The sequence below is a fragment of the Mus musculus genome, chromosome 4 (genome assembly GCF_000001635.26).
Source record: "Mus musculus strain C57BL/6J chromosome 4, GRCm38.p6 C57BL/6J".
Taxonomy (NCBI): Eukaryota; Metazoa; Chordata; class Mammalia; order Rodentia; family Muridae; genus Mus; species Mus musculus.
In genome coordinates, this window is record NC_000070.6 from 43,702,632 (window position 1) to 43,721,053 (window position 18,422).

Sequence of the window (18,422 nt, forward strand, 5' to 3'; positions counted from 1 at the left end):
GGTATCTTATATATCCAGGCCGATCTCAAACTTGCTATTTGATTGAAGATTGCCTTTAACCTTTGTCTCTTTAAGTGCTAAGATTATGGGCATGACCCTTCACTGGCTGCAGCGCTTGGGAAAGCGGGCCCTACACCTTGCCTGGGCAGCAAGGCCCAGGTGGTAGCAAAGCAGACAAGCTGGCCCTAAGTGTGTGAACTAGGGAGAGCTGGCCTGCCACTCATCTGCTGCGGACAAGAGACAGGTGGCAAACTCACCCTCTTGCCCCGAGATGCCTCAGACGAGCAGGAGAGCTGGCCCCTGGGTCCATGAGAGTGGCCCCTGCCCTTCACTGGTTAAAGTATTCTGGAGTTCAGGCCCTGCACCTCCTCTGGGCAGCTAGAGCCAGGATTGCCTGGTGATGAGGGCACAGGTGAGCCGGCCCTGAGGGCATGAGAGTGGGCGTGCTGGCCCTGCCCTTGCCAGCTGCTGCACTACGTGAGCTAGCTGGGGCAGTGCTGGGGAGCTCTGCAGTACTGGTGGTGTGGGTGCTGCAAAGCTGCTGGGCTGACCAACTCAGCCACCACCTAGGCCCAGATCCGGGGCTTTGAGTTGGTCCATCCCAACATCTATCCTATGTATGAACTGCTGGAGCTCTTGAAAGGGGGCCAGTCCTGCAGATCCAATGCTGCAGGATCTCCATGACCCAGGGCAACAGCAGGATAACTGAGGAGTGCTTATGGGGATCCAGAGAGTGTGGCAGAAGCCTTGAACCAGACCAATGACTCCTTGCGATGGACATTTGCTATGATCAAGTAAAGGCGTGTGGGCAAAGGGGAATACTGGGGGGGGGCACGCTGTGACACCCCGCAGCTTCCATGATGAGATTGTTGTTGTTGTTTTTGTAGGGGCGGTCTTGTTTGTATGTATATGAATATTTACCTGCTTGTCTGTATGTGCACCACGTGTGTAGTGTTCATGGAGGCCAGAAGGGGGCGCTGCATCCCCTGGATCTGGAGTGACAGTAGACAGCTATGAGCTGCCATGTGGGTGATCCTCTGCAGGAGCAATGAGCACTCTTACCTGCTGGGCCATCCCTCCAGCGCTTCCTCAAAGATTTCTTTTGTAGATGGAAATGTCAGGTGTGTTATTTAGAGTTAGAGGTAGGAAGGGAGGGTAAAAACAGCTGAACTCAAGGCATGGATCTTCTGGCCCTAAGTAAGCAGAACTCTTGGTTGTTTTGAGCATCCTGTTTGAGATGACTGAAAGAAAACTAGCACCTCCTCTGTAGGCAGTCTGGGCTTTATTATTTGTCTTGATGTTTCTTGACTCTCGGCCAGCCGGGCGTGCAGACTAGATCCCACGGGGAGCGGCTTCTGTCCTCTGCCCTGCTCCTTAACGTCCTCTCTCTTTCTAGCCTGCCTCATTGAGAGTCCCAGGGGAAGGAGGCAGGCCCAGTAGAGGAATGGAAGGCTTGTGTGGGGCTGTGGTGGCCTGCAGCCAGCTAGCAGGAGGGCAGGATTGCTACTTGGAGGTCAGACTCACCATGGTGCAAATGATGCCAGGCACTGAGGCCAGGGTGAGTGGGGACTGGATGCACTCTGTGCGCATACGCTTCTCAGATAGGGAAACTGTGGGAGACTGAGCTGCCAGAGGGGTCAGCTGTGGAGGGCCCAGGGCTGGGGTCATGAGGGATACAGCAAGCACCCCTAAATCAGATGAGGCAGGAATACTGGAAGCTGCAGCTGTTGTCAGAGGGGTTGGAGAGGAACCCCAGCTTGAGGTTGCTCTGGGTGGTCAGTCCCCTGTGACCAGGCAGGTCTGGGCTCTTGTGCTTTGGACCTAACTCCTGTCTCTGCTGTCAACTTTCAGAGGACTAGGCCTTGCCTAACCCCTGTGGACTTTATCCCAGCTCCACTCAGATTTGGGAAGGACTTAATACTACCACAAGTGTCTCTACATTTTTTTTATTTATTTTACACATAGGAGTGCACCGTAGCTGTCTTCAGACACACCAGAAGAGGGCATCAGATCCCATTACAGATGGTTGTGAGCCACCATGTGGTTGCTGGGAATTGAACTCAGGACCTCTGAAAGAGCAATCAGTGTTCTTAACCACTGAGCCATCTCTCCAGCCCCGTGTCTCTACATTTTCATGTTCACCTATGCACTTCATAAACAAGTCCAGGGCTTGGAGTTGGACCAGGCTGGATGTTGGGACAGAGTAGGCTGTGATGCTTTCTGCTTTTGGTATAGGATTGGAAACCAAGAACACAGGAGAGGAGCCTGAAGGGGCAGGAAGTCCATCTGCACATGCGCTGTGTGCTGCAGAGCTGCTTCGTGGGGAGAACACAAAATTTGAGGATGGGCAGTGTAGGGCAAGGGGAGGTTCATGATTGGCTGGTGTGTGGGGCTATGAGGCGGGAAAGTGTGAGAGAAGGCTGGAAGCTAGGCCAGCGGGCGGGTGGGCGGAGGTCAGGGAGGCACCTCCAAGGCCCCAAAGAGCATCTGCTTCATCCCGAGAGCAGTGAGGAGCTACTTACAGATGTCAGTCAGGAGAGCGATGCAATCTTAAGTAGCTCTTAAAATGGTCCTCCTGATGCCCCACCAGGGAGAGACTGAAGCTGGCAATTCCAGTGACTATTAACTATTTATTTTCAGACTGGGTCTTACTATCACAGGCTGACTTCAAATTGACCATCCTCCTGCCTCAGTTTCACAAATGCTGGTATTGTAGGTGTGAGCAGCTGCACTAGCCAAATACTAACTTGTCTTGAGGTCAGCCCAGAGACTACTGTGGAGGCCCAGGGACAGGTGCTAGGCAGCAGCCTGGACCAGGACAGGGCAGGAGCAGAAAGTGACTTGTGAGTGATTCTGTGTCAGGATTAGTGGGATTTGGTACTGTGTCTCTGGAGTGTAGGTCTCCATAGCTCCATGTTCTGTCCCACAGTGGTATTGGCATAGGCTGATCCACATAACAAGGGAAGACCCCTACCCATGCAGAGCCCTGCCCTCCCTCACCTACAGGCCCATCTGCTGCCCCAAGCTTTCCTGGCCGCTTCCTTCACCTCCTTGTTCCTCAGGCTGTAGATAATGGGGTTCAGCATGGGGGTCACCACAGCGTAGAGGACTGTAAAGACCTGGTCTGAGATCCGGGCTTCCTTGCTCTTGGGTTTCATGTACATGAAGATGATAGTGCTATAGAAAAGCAGGACAACAGCCAGGTGTGCCGAGCAGGTGGAGAAGGCTTTGCTGCGCCCGGTGGCTGAGGGCACCCTCAGGATGGTGGCCAGGATCAGCATGTAGGACAGGCAGATGAGGGTCAGGGGTATAGGCAACAGGAGGATGGCCCCCACCAGCAGGAAGGCATCGCTGACTGAGGTGTCACCACAGGTCAGCTTCAGCACAGCCAGGATCTCACAGGTGAAGTGTCTGATCACGTGGTGGCCGCAGAAGGGCAGCCTCATGGCGATGACCGTCTCTGCCACTGACTTGAAGAGGCAGAGCACCCAGGAGGCTCCTGCCAGCATCAGGCAGAGCCTGTGGCTCATGAGCACGGGGTACCTGAGTGGCTGGCAAATGGCCAAGTAGCGGTCATAGGCCATGACGGCCAACAGCAGGCACTCGGTGGAGCCCGTGGAGAGGCTCAGACACATCTGGACGGCACAGCCCGTAAAGGAGATGGTCTTCCGGGACGACAGGAGGTGGACCAGCATCAGGGGTACAAAAGTAGATGTGTAGCAGATGTCCAAAATGGAAAGGTTACCCAGGAAAAAGTACATGGGCGTGTGCAGGCGGGCATCCAACATGCTCACCGCCACGATGGCTGTGTTCCCCAGCAGAGTCACCAGGTACATGACTGAGCACAGAGGAAAGAGTAGCCGCTCGAGGGCCGGGTAGCCAGAAAATCCCTTCAAGACAAACTCAGAGACTGCAGTTCTGTTGCTGGGCTCCATACTGTGGGGTTCTGGCTGGATACGCAGATGGGGCGGAAGGACGGAGGATGCAGGTCGTGCATGGGACCACAGAGGTGGTTAAGGTCTTTTCCAGCTTGGCCACACTCTCTGTGGCCTTGGGACAGACTCCTCACCCTCTGTAGGCTTCAGTTCATCCGTGTGAGGAAGGTGGATGATTCAGGGCAGTGTTTTCCTAAACGACTGTACTTGGAAGTCTGAGCAGACAGCCTGAAGGATCACTGAGAGCCAACGCTGAATGAGAGAGAGGACTTGTCACGGCCTTTAAAAGACTAATGTTTATTGGTAGCTCTCCAAAAGCAATGTAGATCATGCGCTCCCAAACTCACTTGACCCCAGGTCCCCTTCCCTCACTTAACCTATCACAGACAAGACGAACAATTTGGGAGCTGAGGAGTTGGATCAGAGATCCACACACAGGACTCACTTGGAAGGCTGTCAAAACACACCTTGTTCTCCCCACGGCGTTTCTGGCTCAGTGGGTCTGTGTGCGGCTGCAGCTCTACTGGCCCAGGCACCACACTTAAAGCTAGAATGTCTCTGAAGGTCCTCCTGTCTTTTGGACCATCTCTGAGCCATTACTTATGCTGTCCTCACTGTCTGACATGCCCTGCTCATTTCTCTCTCACTGGTAGGGGTCTGGTTTGTCTCTTTAGGCCAGCTCTGGTCTCCACACACCCTGTGCTTTTTGTCTCAGGGAGCTGCTGATGGTCTCTAAGCCCATGAGTGGGAGCCCCCCTCTCCCCACAATGGAGATGCTCAGTCAGGCGCTTTGTGCGGGCTGGAGCTTTAGAAGTTGCCTCCCAGTGACAGGCAAGTCAAACAGACCCTGAGACACAGTCTCCGGTCCTATTTTCTCCCAGTCAGAACAAAGGATGCTTTGGCTTCCAAACCTCCAAGGTTATGAACACAGGAGCTTCCCTGACAGGTTCACTGGCGAGCTCTCTTGTGGCAGATGGGGAAACTGAGCTCACACAGAAGCTGCTGGGGGGGGGGAAGGAGGGGGTTAAGCCTCCAGCAGGGATCTTCCCAGTATTGTAGCATCTAACCACATGGAGCTGACATTTGCCTCTAACAAGTCTCATACCTGCTGCTCTGGATGGACACCCTCCTGCTTCCTTCTCACAATCCTCTCACCAGCAAAAAACAAACACGCAAACCAATAAAATAAAATAAAATAAAATAAAATAAAATAAAATAAATAAGATAAAATAAACCCAACAAAACAAACAAACAAAAATGTTAGGTTTAAACCCGTCTTCAGTGTCAGAGTACCTGAGACGATGCTGCGGTAGCATGAACCATAATGCCCAAACCCAGCTCCCCGCTGTCTCTCCACCTGGACACAGTCTCCGCCTTTTACTTGCTCCTTGTTTAATCTTTCCAAAGACCAAGAAGTGACTTAGGGCCACCAAACCCTATGCATCAGGGGAACAACTGAGCAGATGGCTGCTTCCAGGCACTGACTCCAAAGCCTTCCCAGGGAGACTTCTCCACTCTTCCATGCCTGACCTCCCCTCCCTCTGTCTGTATGCCCTACGAGGCATACAAACTTCTTCTTGGTGAGGGGGCACTTGAAGGGTCTCTCAAATAACTCAAGTGTCAAGGCTGGGTGGTCCTGCCGGATGTTCCTTCTTCTTACACAGTATTAACATGATCTATAATGTCCTGAGCTTAGTCCTACACTGAGCCTCACCTCAGGAAATCAGTCGTCCCTACTGCAGCAAGGAGAGCTCTGGTCCAGTCCCAGGGCCTCAGGCAGAAGCTCTGGCCTCAACATGACTGTCTACATCACCATGGGGTCATGAGGAGTATAAGCTGCGAGTTCCCCACGAAGGCTCACTAGGGATTCTCTGAGGCTAGGTGTTTGGTGGGGTTGTCTCCTCTAGCAGAGCTTCATCAGAGACAAGCACTGTGTCCGGATTGGGACAAGGCACAGAGATGGTCCTGTCTTCTCTTGAAGCTCCAATGACTGGAGTCAGCCTCGGCCTCCTCTTTGAGTGGTTGCACACACTGCAGTTCATCCTGTCAGTCTCTAGGCAACATTGGCAGCTGGGGCCCTGGGCTATGCGCTGGAACACGCACACACACAAACATGGGGTCACCTGCAGTGCATACACACAACTGAGTGCACAACATCTGTCTAACACACCAGTCCATATACACCTGTGAGTGTCTATCCTACGCATAGGCTCATGTATGCGTGTGTGGCCATTCACAAACGCACATGAGTGTATGTAAATAGAATTCTCTCTCTCTTTCTCTCTCTCTCTCTCACAATTACTACCCTCTCCATCTCACAGTTACACTCTCTCCCCTCTCTCACTCCTCTGTCTCTCTGTCTGTCTCTGTCTCTGTCTCTGTCTCTGTCTCTCTCTCTCACACACACACACACACACACCACCACCAGGACTGGCAGACTTTTGGACCTATAGCCAAAGTGCTTTACTGAGCCAGGCAGGATGACCTAATTTCTAGAGGAGGTAGGTACATAAAGACGGCAGCCTGTCGAGGGGTGCAGGGGAATCATTAGGAAGGAACATACCTGAGGGTGGGGGTTACAGAGAAGCCTAAGACTAGCTGACAAAACCTACTGTGTGTTCTGTCTGCTTCCCAGCCTTTGAGCCAAAGAAGAGTCTCTGTAGTGCTCTGCCTTTTCTCCTACAACTGGGGGAGAAGGAAGGGAGACACAGGCCAGAGAGCTCTGTCTGTAGGCCCACAGTGTCCCTCCTGTCTTTTCTCTCCTGACCCACTGCTCCCTAAAACCCAGTTCACAAAGTAAGCCTTTCTCCCCCTCTTAAGCCAGTCTGCTTCCTCCCTTGGAGTTCCACAGCCTTGTGTTGTAGCTTTGGGGTGACACCCATCTCTCTTTTCTTCCCTGCTGCCAGCCCTACCAAGGCCTCAGGGATGTCACCTCCTTTCCTCTCCTCCCTTGCGTTCTGAAGGCCAAGTCGTGGCCCTAGGTAGCGTCTTGCTGTCTTCCTGCAGCAAATAGGATTAACATAAATGGAAGGGCCAACTTGGCCAATTCTAGACTGCTTGCAGCCTAGGGAGGTGCTCTTGCAGAGCTTGCATATCAGCTGGATCCTTACATTTGGGGAAACTGAGGCCCAGTGAATGAGAGTGGGAAGCCAAGGCCCCGGTAGTTCCTCGGGGCTCTCCACCCTTCACTTCCTCTATGCAAACCTGTGTCTCACCTCCGGCCTCCTCACGACCTGTGCACTGCATCCCTGGAAGAATTTTCACTCCAGCCTGACTTTCCAAACCTTGGAAACATGCCTAGGTTTTTTTTAAATTGAGGAATTCATGAAGAGTTTGCAAGTTGATAAAATTAAGTGTACCATTTAGAATTTGGCAGACTTATTTTAAGGGCTGAGCACCCCGCAGGAGTCTCTGAAGTAGGTGGAATTCTGGTGAGATCAAGGCTGGATGGCTCTCAGTGGCTGACTGCAGGCAGGAGGGGCTCTCCGTTCTGGGCAGATCTCAGTGCTCTGCTGGCCAACACCCTTCTAGGGAGCAAGTGGGCCAAACAGAGGTGGCACCGTTCGAAGTGCCCTGTGTGCCGAGGGATTGCACAATCCCCAAGGCGACTTAAAGAGAGGAGAGGAACTGTGCCCAGCTAACAAACTTTGGGGTGCTTCAGGGAGGATGTCCCAAAGACCCAATTACACTAGCAAGTCTCCAGTCTAGTTAGGGAGCTTAATTAGTGTAAAAGAAGTTGGAGAAAGTGACTTGGGGATCAGGAACCATGCTTGCAGGTCAGTCCCCAGCCAGAATTGGCCCAGGAATGCTCACAAGTAAATCCATGAGTGGATAGGAGCTTAATGAATGACTTCGTAATTAATGACTACATAAGCAGTTTGAATAAGTTCACAAATTAAACTGAAGGACAATGAGCAAAAAAAAAAAAAAAAAAAAAAAAATGAACACTGCGACCCACCCAGGTGGGCGTGAGGGGTCTTGGGTCATCTCTCATCAAGAGTTTACAAAATTATAAAATCTGGGGGGCGGGTAACAAGGGAGCTACTGGATAGAGAGACAAGCAAAACTGTCTTGTTTTGGCTATCTGAACGAGCCAGTGTTTGAAGACTGTCTCGACCGAGACCTACTGTATGGACAAGAGATTGCTGTAGAGAGGTCCAGCGGCAGCCCAGTGTCATTTAGTGAGGCAGAGGATGGCCATGATTCACCGTGTCACTTGTCCTTGGTCAGTGCAGAACAGGTGGCCAGTGACCACTATCCTCTGCCTCCACCTGGTCCCTTTTCCCTGTACTCATGGCATCAGTGTGACACCTCTTCACTGAAGTTCCTAGCTTCCAGGATCCATGCCTCTGGTGGCTTAGGGGGTCTCTTTAAACAGCGTTCTAAGGTGTGTGGGGTGCGGCTTAAAGCACACCCTTCTCTCCTAGACACAGGGCTTGATTCCCTGCCTCAGACAAACCCCACGGCACCGCTTCATTTTAGAACTGGGCTTTGATTTTTGCTGTTGTTGTTGTTGTATTTTAAAAAAAGAGTTGTTTCCTTTTTATTTTATGTGCGTTGGTGTTTTGCTTGCACACACATGTCTGTGTTCTTAATCTCTTCACCCCATTTTTTAAAAACCTTTTACTGCTATATTTTGTTCCATCGATATTCAATTATTTGGAGCACACAGCTTTCTCTATTGTGTGTGTGTGTGTTCATGTTCCCAAGTTATAAATACATTTTAAAAGTATTTTTTTCCTGATAAATTTTCTATTGTGGCTCTCTTGAGACAGGCTCTCACTCTGTAGCTAGTGCAGGCTAGCCTGGAACTCATGGTGATCTTTGTTCCACAGACTTTTCAACTTGTTTTCCACTTTGGCTCTTTTTCAGACCGTATCTTCTCTGCACTGGGTAAAGTCTGCACACTTATGGAAGAATTTATTATAGACTGTCTTATCACAGACCTTAAAAGTTGCCTTTGTCATAACTAATTTCACAGGTCCGTGTGTGTCTATTTTTGGACACACTGGCCCATTCTAAAGGAATGCCTCTTCTTGTCCTCACACTGCAATAACTGCCGTGGTGGTCACCTCACAGGAAACGAACAGCTTTAAAAGCTGCTGTAAGCCAGCCCTTGGCCCTGTCAGCCCCTTTCAACAATTCTTTGGCTATTATTGCACATTTCTTTCCTACACGAATTTTGCAATCAGTTTGTCATATTTCATGAAAGGTCTTCTGGTGATTGACCGGCTGGTTTGGGATGGGATTGATATCTTTACAAAAATCAAGTTTACTCATGCATGGACATTGTCCCTTCATTAATACATGTCTTTGGCTTTGTTCTGATCACATGACTCTTCTTATATGTCAACAGCGTGATTTACAGCAGTATCTGTGTGTGTGAATGAATTCTGTGTTTCCTCCTGCTGTTTTGTTTAGTCCTATTTTGGGGAGGTGAGTTGACCAGCTCCCAGGCTCCCCCTGGTGGCCACCGAGCCAATGCTGATTTCTTTGAAAATGGAGTTGGAATCCCAGTAAAATCCTGGACTGGGGCACTCAGGCCCTGACAGATTAATTACTATGGCAGAAAGAATTTTGAATCTAGGAACAAAATAGACATAAAAGCTGGGTATCCTTGGGTGACTGTCCATATGGCCTCTGGGGCTCTACTAGTCTCTCAATATTAGGAAACCTCGAAGAAAGATGTATTTTCGATCCTCATCCAAAGAATCCAGCCTTCCAGGAAGAGCTAAAAGGATGTAAAATAGTGTCTTCTAGAAATGTCATGGCTGCTGTACTCATGAGCTTGCTGTGGTCGTTACCTGCTCAAGACCTGTGCAAGATCAAGCCAACTAGATCAGTCAGCATTCCAGTGGAGAGAGGGGGGAGGGGTGGGAGGAGAGAGAGAGAGAGAGAGAGAGAGAGAGAGAGAGAGAGAGAGCGAGCTTCCGAATGATGGGTGTGAAGGCGATGTGATCAAGACACATTGTATGCATAAATATAAAATAAAAATATCTCGGTTTCTCAAACCCCTCACCGACAGATCCTGTTCTCTAAGCTTTATGATGATTTCGCACCATTTTCTCTTTTCCCATTCCTTTGCAGGGCTGATGCTTGAGCCAGGCAAGTGCCCTACCTCTGAGCTAAACAGCCAGCTGCTCCAGATGTCATTTTCAATAAAGCAAACCCTCAAATGTCATTTCACTTTATGAAGCAGGATGGCTTTTCCTATTAATAAACTCACCAATTAGAAAACTACGTCCCAACTTCTGGTTCAGAGAACAGGCTCTTGTGACTGCTGCCCCCACACTGGAAACCTTTCTGAAGCGCTGCTGTAGAAGGCAGAATTTGTCCATAGTTAAACAAAGAGATTCCCAAAGAGTCTGAAAAACAAGAGACAGTGCTACCAGCTGGCCAGAGACACTGAGGAATACCTGGGAAATGGTAACCAGATGAGTTGGGAGAAACCACAGCCAAAGAAGGAGGGAGCTGCGACGTGGCAAGGACAGGGAGGGCCTCAGGAGGCCATTGTCATCTGAGACCAAAGGGTCTCTGGAGGAAGGGAGAGCTCAGGTGATGGCCCCGCGCCCAGGACAGGGAGACAATTTGTGTGTGAGAATCACAGTCCCAAAGAGGCACAAAGTCAGAGGTAGGGAACACTAGATGAGAAAACACCCGACCAATAAGAAGCAGAACGCACTCAAGAGCGTCAGCACCGGAGGAGGAAAACTGGACCCAACAAAGAATTAGCACGGAAGAAGACAAAACAAGCAGAAGACTTGAAGCCGAGTGATTGACACAGGGACAAGAATAGATACTTTTTTTCCATCCACAGAATAGTAATCAATCAACATGAAAGAAAAGCCAGCTAAAGAATGTGAGTTGGGCCATGGTGGCACACTCCTTTAGTCTCAGCGCCCGGGAGGCAGAGGCAGGTGGATCTCTTGAGAATTCGAGGCCAGCCTGGTCTACACAGTGAGTTCCAGGGCTTATGTTAAAAGCAGGTTACCAAGTCAGAAGGCTAATTAACGAATATTCCGTAACAGCCAGGTCTGTAATCTCTTCACGTGAGCAGGAGGATTGCCAGGTATTCTAGGCCAACCCTAGCAATATAAAATAAAGAGAAAGGGTCGGTGAGAGGGAGAGAGGGAGGGTTGAGGAGGGAGGGAGGCAGGAAGACAGGAAGGGGGCGATTGCCCCTCAGCTAAGGTGATGGCTGCAGGTGGATTTCCATTGCTGGGACACCCGTGGGAGACAGAGAAACCTGACTCCCGCAGTTGTCCTTTGACCTCACACACGTGCTGCCAGGGTCATGCTTGGCTAAACTTACAGATGTGCCATTTGACTGGCTATTCATTAGTTTGGACTGTGCCCATCTTCTGACCGTTATAAACAATACTGCTATGAACATTGTGGGGAAGCAGAGCTTCTTTTCCTTCTAGGAGCAGAGTGGCAGTCATATGGAAATTCTCTCTTTAACGTGTTGAGGAACTACTGGGCTCTTTTCCAAGGTAGCTGCCTCATTTTGTACCCCTGCAGCTGTGCATGAAGCTTCTGGCTCCTTGGAATTCTTACTAATATCTGACTCACTCTTTCTTTCTCTCTTTCCTCCCTTCCTTCCTCCCTCCCTTCCTTCCTTCCTTCCTTCCTTTCTTTCTTTCTTTCTTTCTTTCTTTCTTTCTTTCTTTCTTTCTTTCTTTCTTTCTTCCTTCCTTCCTTCTTTCCTCCCTTTCTTTCTTTCTTTCTTTCTTTCTTTCTTTCTTTCTTTCTTCCTTCCTTCTTTCCTCCCTTCCTCCCTTTCTTTCTTTCTTTCTTTCTTTCTTTCTTTCTTTCTTTCTTCCTTCCTTCCTTCTTTCCTCCCTTTCTTTCTTTCTTTCTTTCTTTCTTTCTTTCTTTCTTTCTTTCTTTCTTCCTTCCTTCTTTCCTCCCTTCCTCCCTTTCTTTCTTTCTTTCTTTCTTTCTTTCTTTCTTTCTTTCTTCCTTCCTTCCTTCCTTCCTTCCTTCTTTCCTCCTTTTCTTTCTTTCTTTCTTTCTTCCTTCCTTCTTTCCTCCCTTTCTTTCTTTCTTTCTTTCTTTCTTTTTTCTTTCTCTCTCTCTCTCCCCCTCCCTCCCTCCCTCCCTCCTTCCTTCCTTCCTTTCTTTCTTTCTTTCTTTCTTTCTTTCTTTCTTTCTTTCTTCCTTCTTTCCTCCCTCCCTCCCTCCTTCCTTCCTTCCTTTCTTTCTTTCTTTCTTTCTTTCTTTCTTTCTTTCTTTCTTTCTTCTCCTCCTCCTCCTCCTTCTTCTAGCTGTGTGATAAAGGATGAAGTGGTCTCTCCTGGATTTTATTTTCCTCCCCATATGCAATGACATAGGCATCTTTTCTGTGCTTATTGGTGATTTTCCTCTTTGAGAAAATAGTTCTTCAAACTTCATCTTAAAGCCATGGTGCCGCTCTTTCTGTGAGTTCTTCTCATGTCCCAAGTGTGAGTCCCTTGTCGGATAGCTTCTTTGCAACCCTTCATGCATCCTGTGAGTTGGCTTTAAATGTCCCTGTCCTTCATATTTTGAGCATGATGTGAGGACTTGCTATTGTTTCTTTAAATGTTTGGTAACTTGGCCAGAAAAGCTACTGGCCTTGCGCTTTTTCTTTTTACCAATTCAAGCCTCTCTGTTGAGGACAAGCCGTTCCGGTCTGCTTTCTACTGCAGTGGTAGGATGTCATGACCAAACACCACCCGGGGAAGAGAGGGCTTATTTCACCTTACAGCTTATGATGAGAAGTCAGGACAGGAACTGGAACAGGGCAGGAGCCTGAGTCAGGAGCTGGTGCAGAGGCTGTGCAGGGTGCTGCTGACGGCTTGCTCCCCATGACTTCCTCAGCCTGCTTTCCTATAGAACCAGGGACCCCCAGCCCAGAGTTGGCCCCACCCACAATGGGCTGGGCCCTCCCATGTGAATCGTTAATCAAGCAAATGCCATGCAGACATTGTCTACAATCAATTGATGGAGCTATTTTCTCAATTGATGCTTCTCTTCCAGCTCGTGTCAAATTGACAATAAGGATAAAAGTCTACTCCGATTTTCTATTTTGGGGGTGAGGGTGAGTTTGGGTATGTGCAACACGCACGCACACACATCCATGAGCTTTCTCGTGTATGTGTGTGTGTGTGTGTGTGTGTGTGTGTGTGTGTGAATGCTGATGTGTGTGCACCACGAGTGTGCACCATGACACGAGTGTGGAGGTCAAAGGATAACCTCAGATGTCTTCACCTTCCACCTTGTTTGAGACAGGGCTTCTAGGTTGTTCTTCTGCTCTGCGTGCCAGGCCAGCTGGCTGACAAGCCTTCGGGGATCCTCCTGTGTCCATCCCTATGTCCCCCTAGGAATGCTGGGATTGGCACACCTTCTCCCTGGTGTTCTGGGAAGAGACTCAGGACCCTTCCACAGGCTGGCGTCCACCCTGTGCTCCACAGGGCTCACACCCTGTCCCGTGCTTCAGCCAAGGCTTTCTAAGATCTGATGAGTTTGGGGACCTCCAAGTATATCACACTCCCCAGCTCCCACAGCACCAGCCCCTGAGGTTCAGCCAAAAGGATGTGTCATTTCCCCTGGGTGCTGTCCCTGAAAGTGCTCAGCTGAGGCATCCCATGCTGGACTCCAGGGACAACCTCCCAGAAGGTCAATTAGACTGAAGGTCAATTAGACTGGGCTAATTGAACATTTGATGATCTTCATGATTACATGGACAGACAGACGGCCTGATGGTATTCTGACTGTCCTGAGTATTCCTCCTCCCCCAAGGGAGACTTAATGTGAGTCGGATCCCTGGGAGGTCTCTCTTCTTACTATAAACAAACAATGACTGGTTTCTCAGTAGAATTGACTTCAGGGCCCCCAAGCAGGAGGTGGAAACAAATACGTAGGCCTTCCCCTACCTTCAGGATTCTCAACAGGTACACCAGTGGTACTTTGGAGAGGGACCAGACCCGCTCCCTTCTGCTGCCCCATCACACCATTGGAGGATACTGAACCATCTCAGGCTCTTGGGCACTAAGTGTGGACTCCATCCTCCTGACATGCCTAGGAAGTGGCTATGCCCAGGTCAGATCCAAAGGCGTCAAATGATGTCCTGAGAGTGGCAGTCACTGAGAATCCCAGTGATAAAGATCACGGGCTGTTATCAGGTCCACTTGGCTTGGTCCTGGATTGTCAGCTCTCTGACTTCAGTGACTGCTCTGGACTTACCTTGTTTCCCTCTGAACAGGTGCTTGGAGCACCAGGCATGAGTTGTGGTTCCATTCAGTGGTGTGCCATTTCGCTTTTTGTCTGTGTGACACAAGTTTAGGGTCATCTGGGAAGAGTGACCCTCAACTGGGAAAATGCCCCCACCAGATTTGGCCTACAGGGGATATTTTGTTGATTAATATTTTATGTGGGGACATCTAAGCCTTGGTGGAGTGTGACAGCCCTGGGCAGGCTGAGCAAGCCATGAGGAGCAAGTCAGTAAACAGCATTAATTCCTCCATGGTCTCTGCTTCAGTCCCTGTCCTGACTTCCTCAGAGATGGGCTGTGGCAGGGAAGAGTACGTCAAATGAACCCTCTGCTCCCAGGTTGCTTTCGGGTATGATCTTTTATCACACCAATAGAAAGCAAACTGGGACAAATGGAAATGCAATGAAAGCCACACTGCAAACTTTTTGGCAGCTGTACTAGAGAGGCAGAGGGAAGGAATCTATATCTATATCTATATCTATATCTATATCTATATCTATATCTATATCTATATCTATATCTATATCTATATCTATATCTATATCTATATCTATATCTATATCTATATCTATATCTATCTATCTATCTATCTATATATATATATATATATATATATATATATATATATATATATGCCAATGTGTGGACATGGTCAGAAGAGTTAGTAGCGATGTATTTGCATTCTTTTCTGCACTAAGTTTTTGGAATAAAGATTGCGTACAATACACACAGCATCTCAGCTCAGGCTAGCTGTGTCTCCTCACTGACCAAGTAGGTAGCGGCTGCCATATTGGGCAACATCAGAAGGTTCTACTTACCTACCAACCTCACAACAGTTGCCTAGTTTTCTTTCCATTTTTGCCCTTTGTTTCTTTGTTTCTTCCTTCCTTGAAAAATTTCAAATGTATAAAGAATGTGAGATAAGGCTTCAATAAGTATCTGTACTGGTTGGGTTCCAGTAGCTGTGACCAAGATATCCACAAAAACAACTCAAGGACAGGAAGAGATGAGCATTGCAGAGAGTCCAGCCAATGGTCGTGCCGATGCAAAGCACAGCTCTCACCCCAGCCTGCATCCCCACCAAGTTCTGTGCAATGATGATGCTCTCATCCATTAATCAGTCATCCATTAATCAGTCTTGCAGAAGGCCCAGCACATGTGTGGCTTCCTTCCAGGAACTTCTTCTCACAGTTGCTTACTCCTGTGTCCTTGGGCAGAAGATCATGATGGCTGGAGTGAGTGTCAAGGAGTTTCCATATGACATGGTGGCCAGAAAGCAGAGGAAAGGGATACGGGAAAGGCCAGGGAAAGATATAACATCTAAGGACATATCTCCAGTGACCTACTTCCTCCAACAAGGCCCTACACTGCAAAGATTCCACAACGTCCCCAAACAGTGCCACCTTCTGGGAACCAAGCATTAAGCACATGAGCCTATGGGGACACTTCATATTCCAGCCAGAACGATGGTCAGACACTCGACCCCGAGTCTCTACAGTCACTAACCCTTTAGTAAGTCTGTCTTATCATATATCAATCTGTTTATCCAACATTGACCCATCTATTCAAATTATTTTATTATTGTCTTTTTAAATATTTATTATTTATTTTATGTATATGAGTACACTGTAGCTGTCTTCAGACACACCAGAAGAGGGCAGCGGATCCCATTACAGATGGTTGTGAGCCACCATGTGGTTGCTGGGAATTGAACTCAGGACCCCTGGGAGAACAGTCAGTGTGAGCCATCTATTGTCTGTTTTATTTAGAAGATGTCTTTGGTGCCTGGGGAGATGGAAAACATGGAGACCTGATTTTGGATTTCAAATACCCACATAAAAGCCAGGTTGTGGTGGCCTGTGTCTGTCATCCCAGCTCAGGGGAGATGCAGACAAGATGGCCCCTGAGGTTTGTTGACTAGCCAGAGTAGGAGAATCGGAGTTCCAGTGTGAGACCCTGTCTCAAACAAACAAACAAACAAACAAACAAACAAACAAACGGAGGATACACACATGTGGCTACACACACACACACATACACACACACACACACGCCTTGGCCAGCTCCAACTCTCAGCCTAATGCCTGAACTCAGCGTGTGTGTGTGTCACAGGATGATTCCAGACTTGGTCTGAGGCTGGACTGAGGGAAGATTCCGAAGCCTATTTAGAGAGTTTACGTCGCTGGGGCTGGGAGAACGCTTTATTGCTTACAGATGACTTCTCTTGTATTTTGCTTGTGATCACTTTGGTCCTGACATGTGGTGTGTTGTAATACCTGATATTTCTGTCTTCTGACTCTAGGAAAGGGCTCCCAGGGCAGCAAGGACAATGCCCTCTTGCTGGCACCACACATAGGGCCTAGATCAAGAGATGTTGGTAGAATAAATGAGTATAGTCCTAAGTTACAAGATCATCTTTTTAAAAAAAACCTTCAGAAAATTAGAGCCACTTGGAAAGAGAGGGAACAACGAAGCTTAGAGTGTATAAACTTGGGCTGTCTCCAATCCCCATTATGTATCAGGGAAACTGAGGGTCAGGAAAGCTTGCTATTTGCCCATGTTCATGGTCTATAAGCCCATGGGAGGTAGACAACGAAAACTAGGATTAAACCATTCCTACCTAGTCCTGCTGGCAGCTAGTCTATTAAATATGTATATTTACATACAAATATTTCATAAATATTTACATATATATTTACATAAATACTTTCATATACGATATATATGTAGCTCAGGCTGGCTTCAAACTTGAAATCTTCCTACCTCAGCCTCTTGTGTTCTGGGTACACAGCCCCAGGCACACAGTACTATTCTAGACTCTGGTCTACGGAGTGAGTTCCAGGACAGCCAGGGATACACAGAGAAACTCTGTCTCGAAAAACCAAAAGAAGAAGAAAAAGAAGAAGAAGAAGAAGGAGGAGGAGGAGGAGGAGGAGGAGGAGGAGGAGGAGGAGGAAGAGGAGGAGGAAGAGGAGGAGGAGGAGAAGGAGAAGGAGAAGGAGAAGGAGAAGGAGAAGGAGAAGGAGAAGGAGAAGGAGAAGGAGAAGGAGAAGGAGAAGGAGAAGAAGAAGGTGGTAGTTTGGGCTGTGGAGGCCGAGAGGAGAACAGAGCTCACTTTGTGAGGGTAAGGACTTCAGTTTGAGTCCCAGAATCCATGCTAAAAAGGAGGAAAAAAAAGGTGTGGTGCATGAATTTGTAATCCCAGTCACATGACTGGGACATGGAGACAGGTGGGTCCCTAGGGCTGGCCAGCCAGCCTACTCAGCAAGCTCCAGGGCAAGCAGAGACCCGATCTCAAAAAATAAAAATAAAAGGTGAGTGACACCAGAGGAATGTCCTCTGTCCTCCATGTGTACACACATACACACACACTCACATGCATGCACACACACGCTCACACCCACACGCTCACACACTCATACACACACACTCACATGCACACTCACACTCACATACACTTGCATACTCATACTCACACTCACACACATATACATTCACACATATTCACACACTCACACACACTCATACATGCACACACTCATATACACACTCACATGCACACACGCTCACACAAAGTCACACACACACTTACACACTACCCCCCCCCCCCCCGCAGGCACACACACACACACACAACCCTATGCACATACAAATTCCTGCTAACATTGTTTATGTAGCTTTCTAAGTGTGTATCTATGCCTGTTTATATTTGTAACAAGAACATTCCCAGCTAATGAGCAGCGTTTATGTAAAAATGAGGTCACAGTTTCAAAAGGACCCAGGTTTTGTGTATTTGTAGACCAAATCCCCTTTCCTAGTTCCATCTGCGCTCTGGCTGGTCTCTCCCGCCATCTGCCTGCAGCCCCCCCCCCCCCCCCCCCCCCCCCCCCCCGTTTATCTTTAGAGCTCGGAGCAGCTGCGGCACACATTTGCACTTCGCTCTCCCTTGGAGCCAGAAATAGATCATGGCTTCCGTCTACCTTGGGATGGCTTTCTACTTCGAGGGGGAATGTCCTGAGGCCTCAGTTTGGTTCTTTATTCTGTAGGCTGAAATGGAAAGAAACGGGAATTTAGAAGCTCCGGAGGAGAGAGGCTTGAGTTAGACCAAGTAGGGTTTTGAAGGTGAAGGAGAAGTCTTTCTATTCTGCACAATCCTGGTGGACGCCCTGGGCTATTTGGGAAACAATGATGTATTTGGAGAGATAAAGCAGAAAAGCATTCCCAGCTTCCAAACTGTTACCTCTGTTGCCTGG

General features: G+C 48.6%; 1 protein-coding gene across 1 annotated transcript; it reads right to left on the bottom strand.

Moving 5' to 3' along the window:
• Window positions 1-2,996: 2,996 nt before the first annotated feature.
• Window positions 2,997-3,935, bottom strand: Olfr71 (olfactory receptor 71). Its single transcript, NM_019486.1, has one exon. The coding sequence runs from the start codon at window positions 3,933-3,935 to the stop codon at window positions 2,997-2,999; it is 939 nt and encodes a 312-aa protein (NP_062359.1).
• Window positions 3,936-18,422: the final 14,487 nt, after the last annotated feature.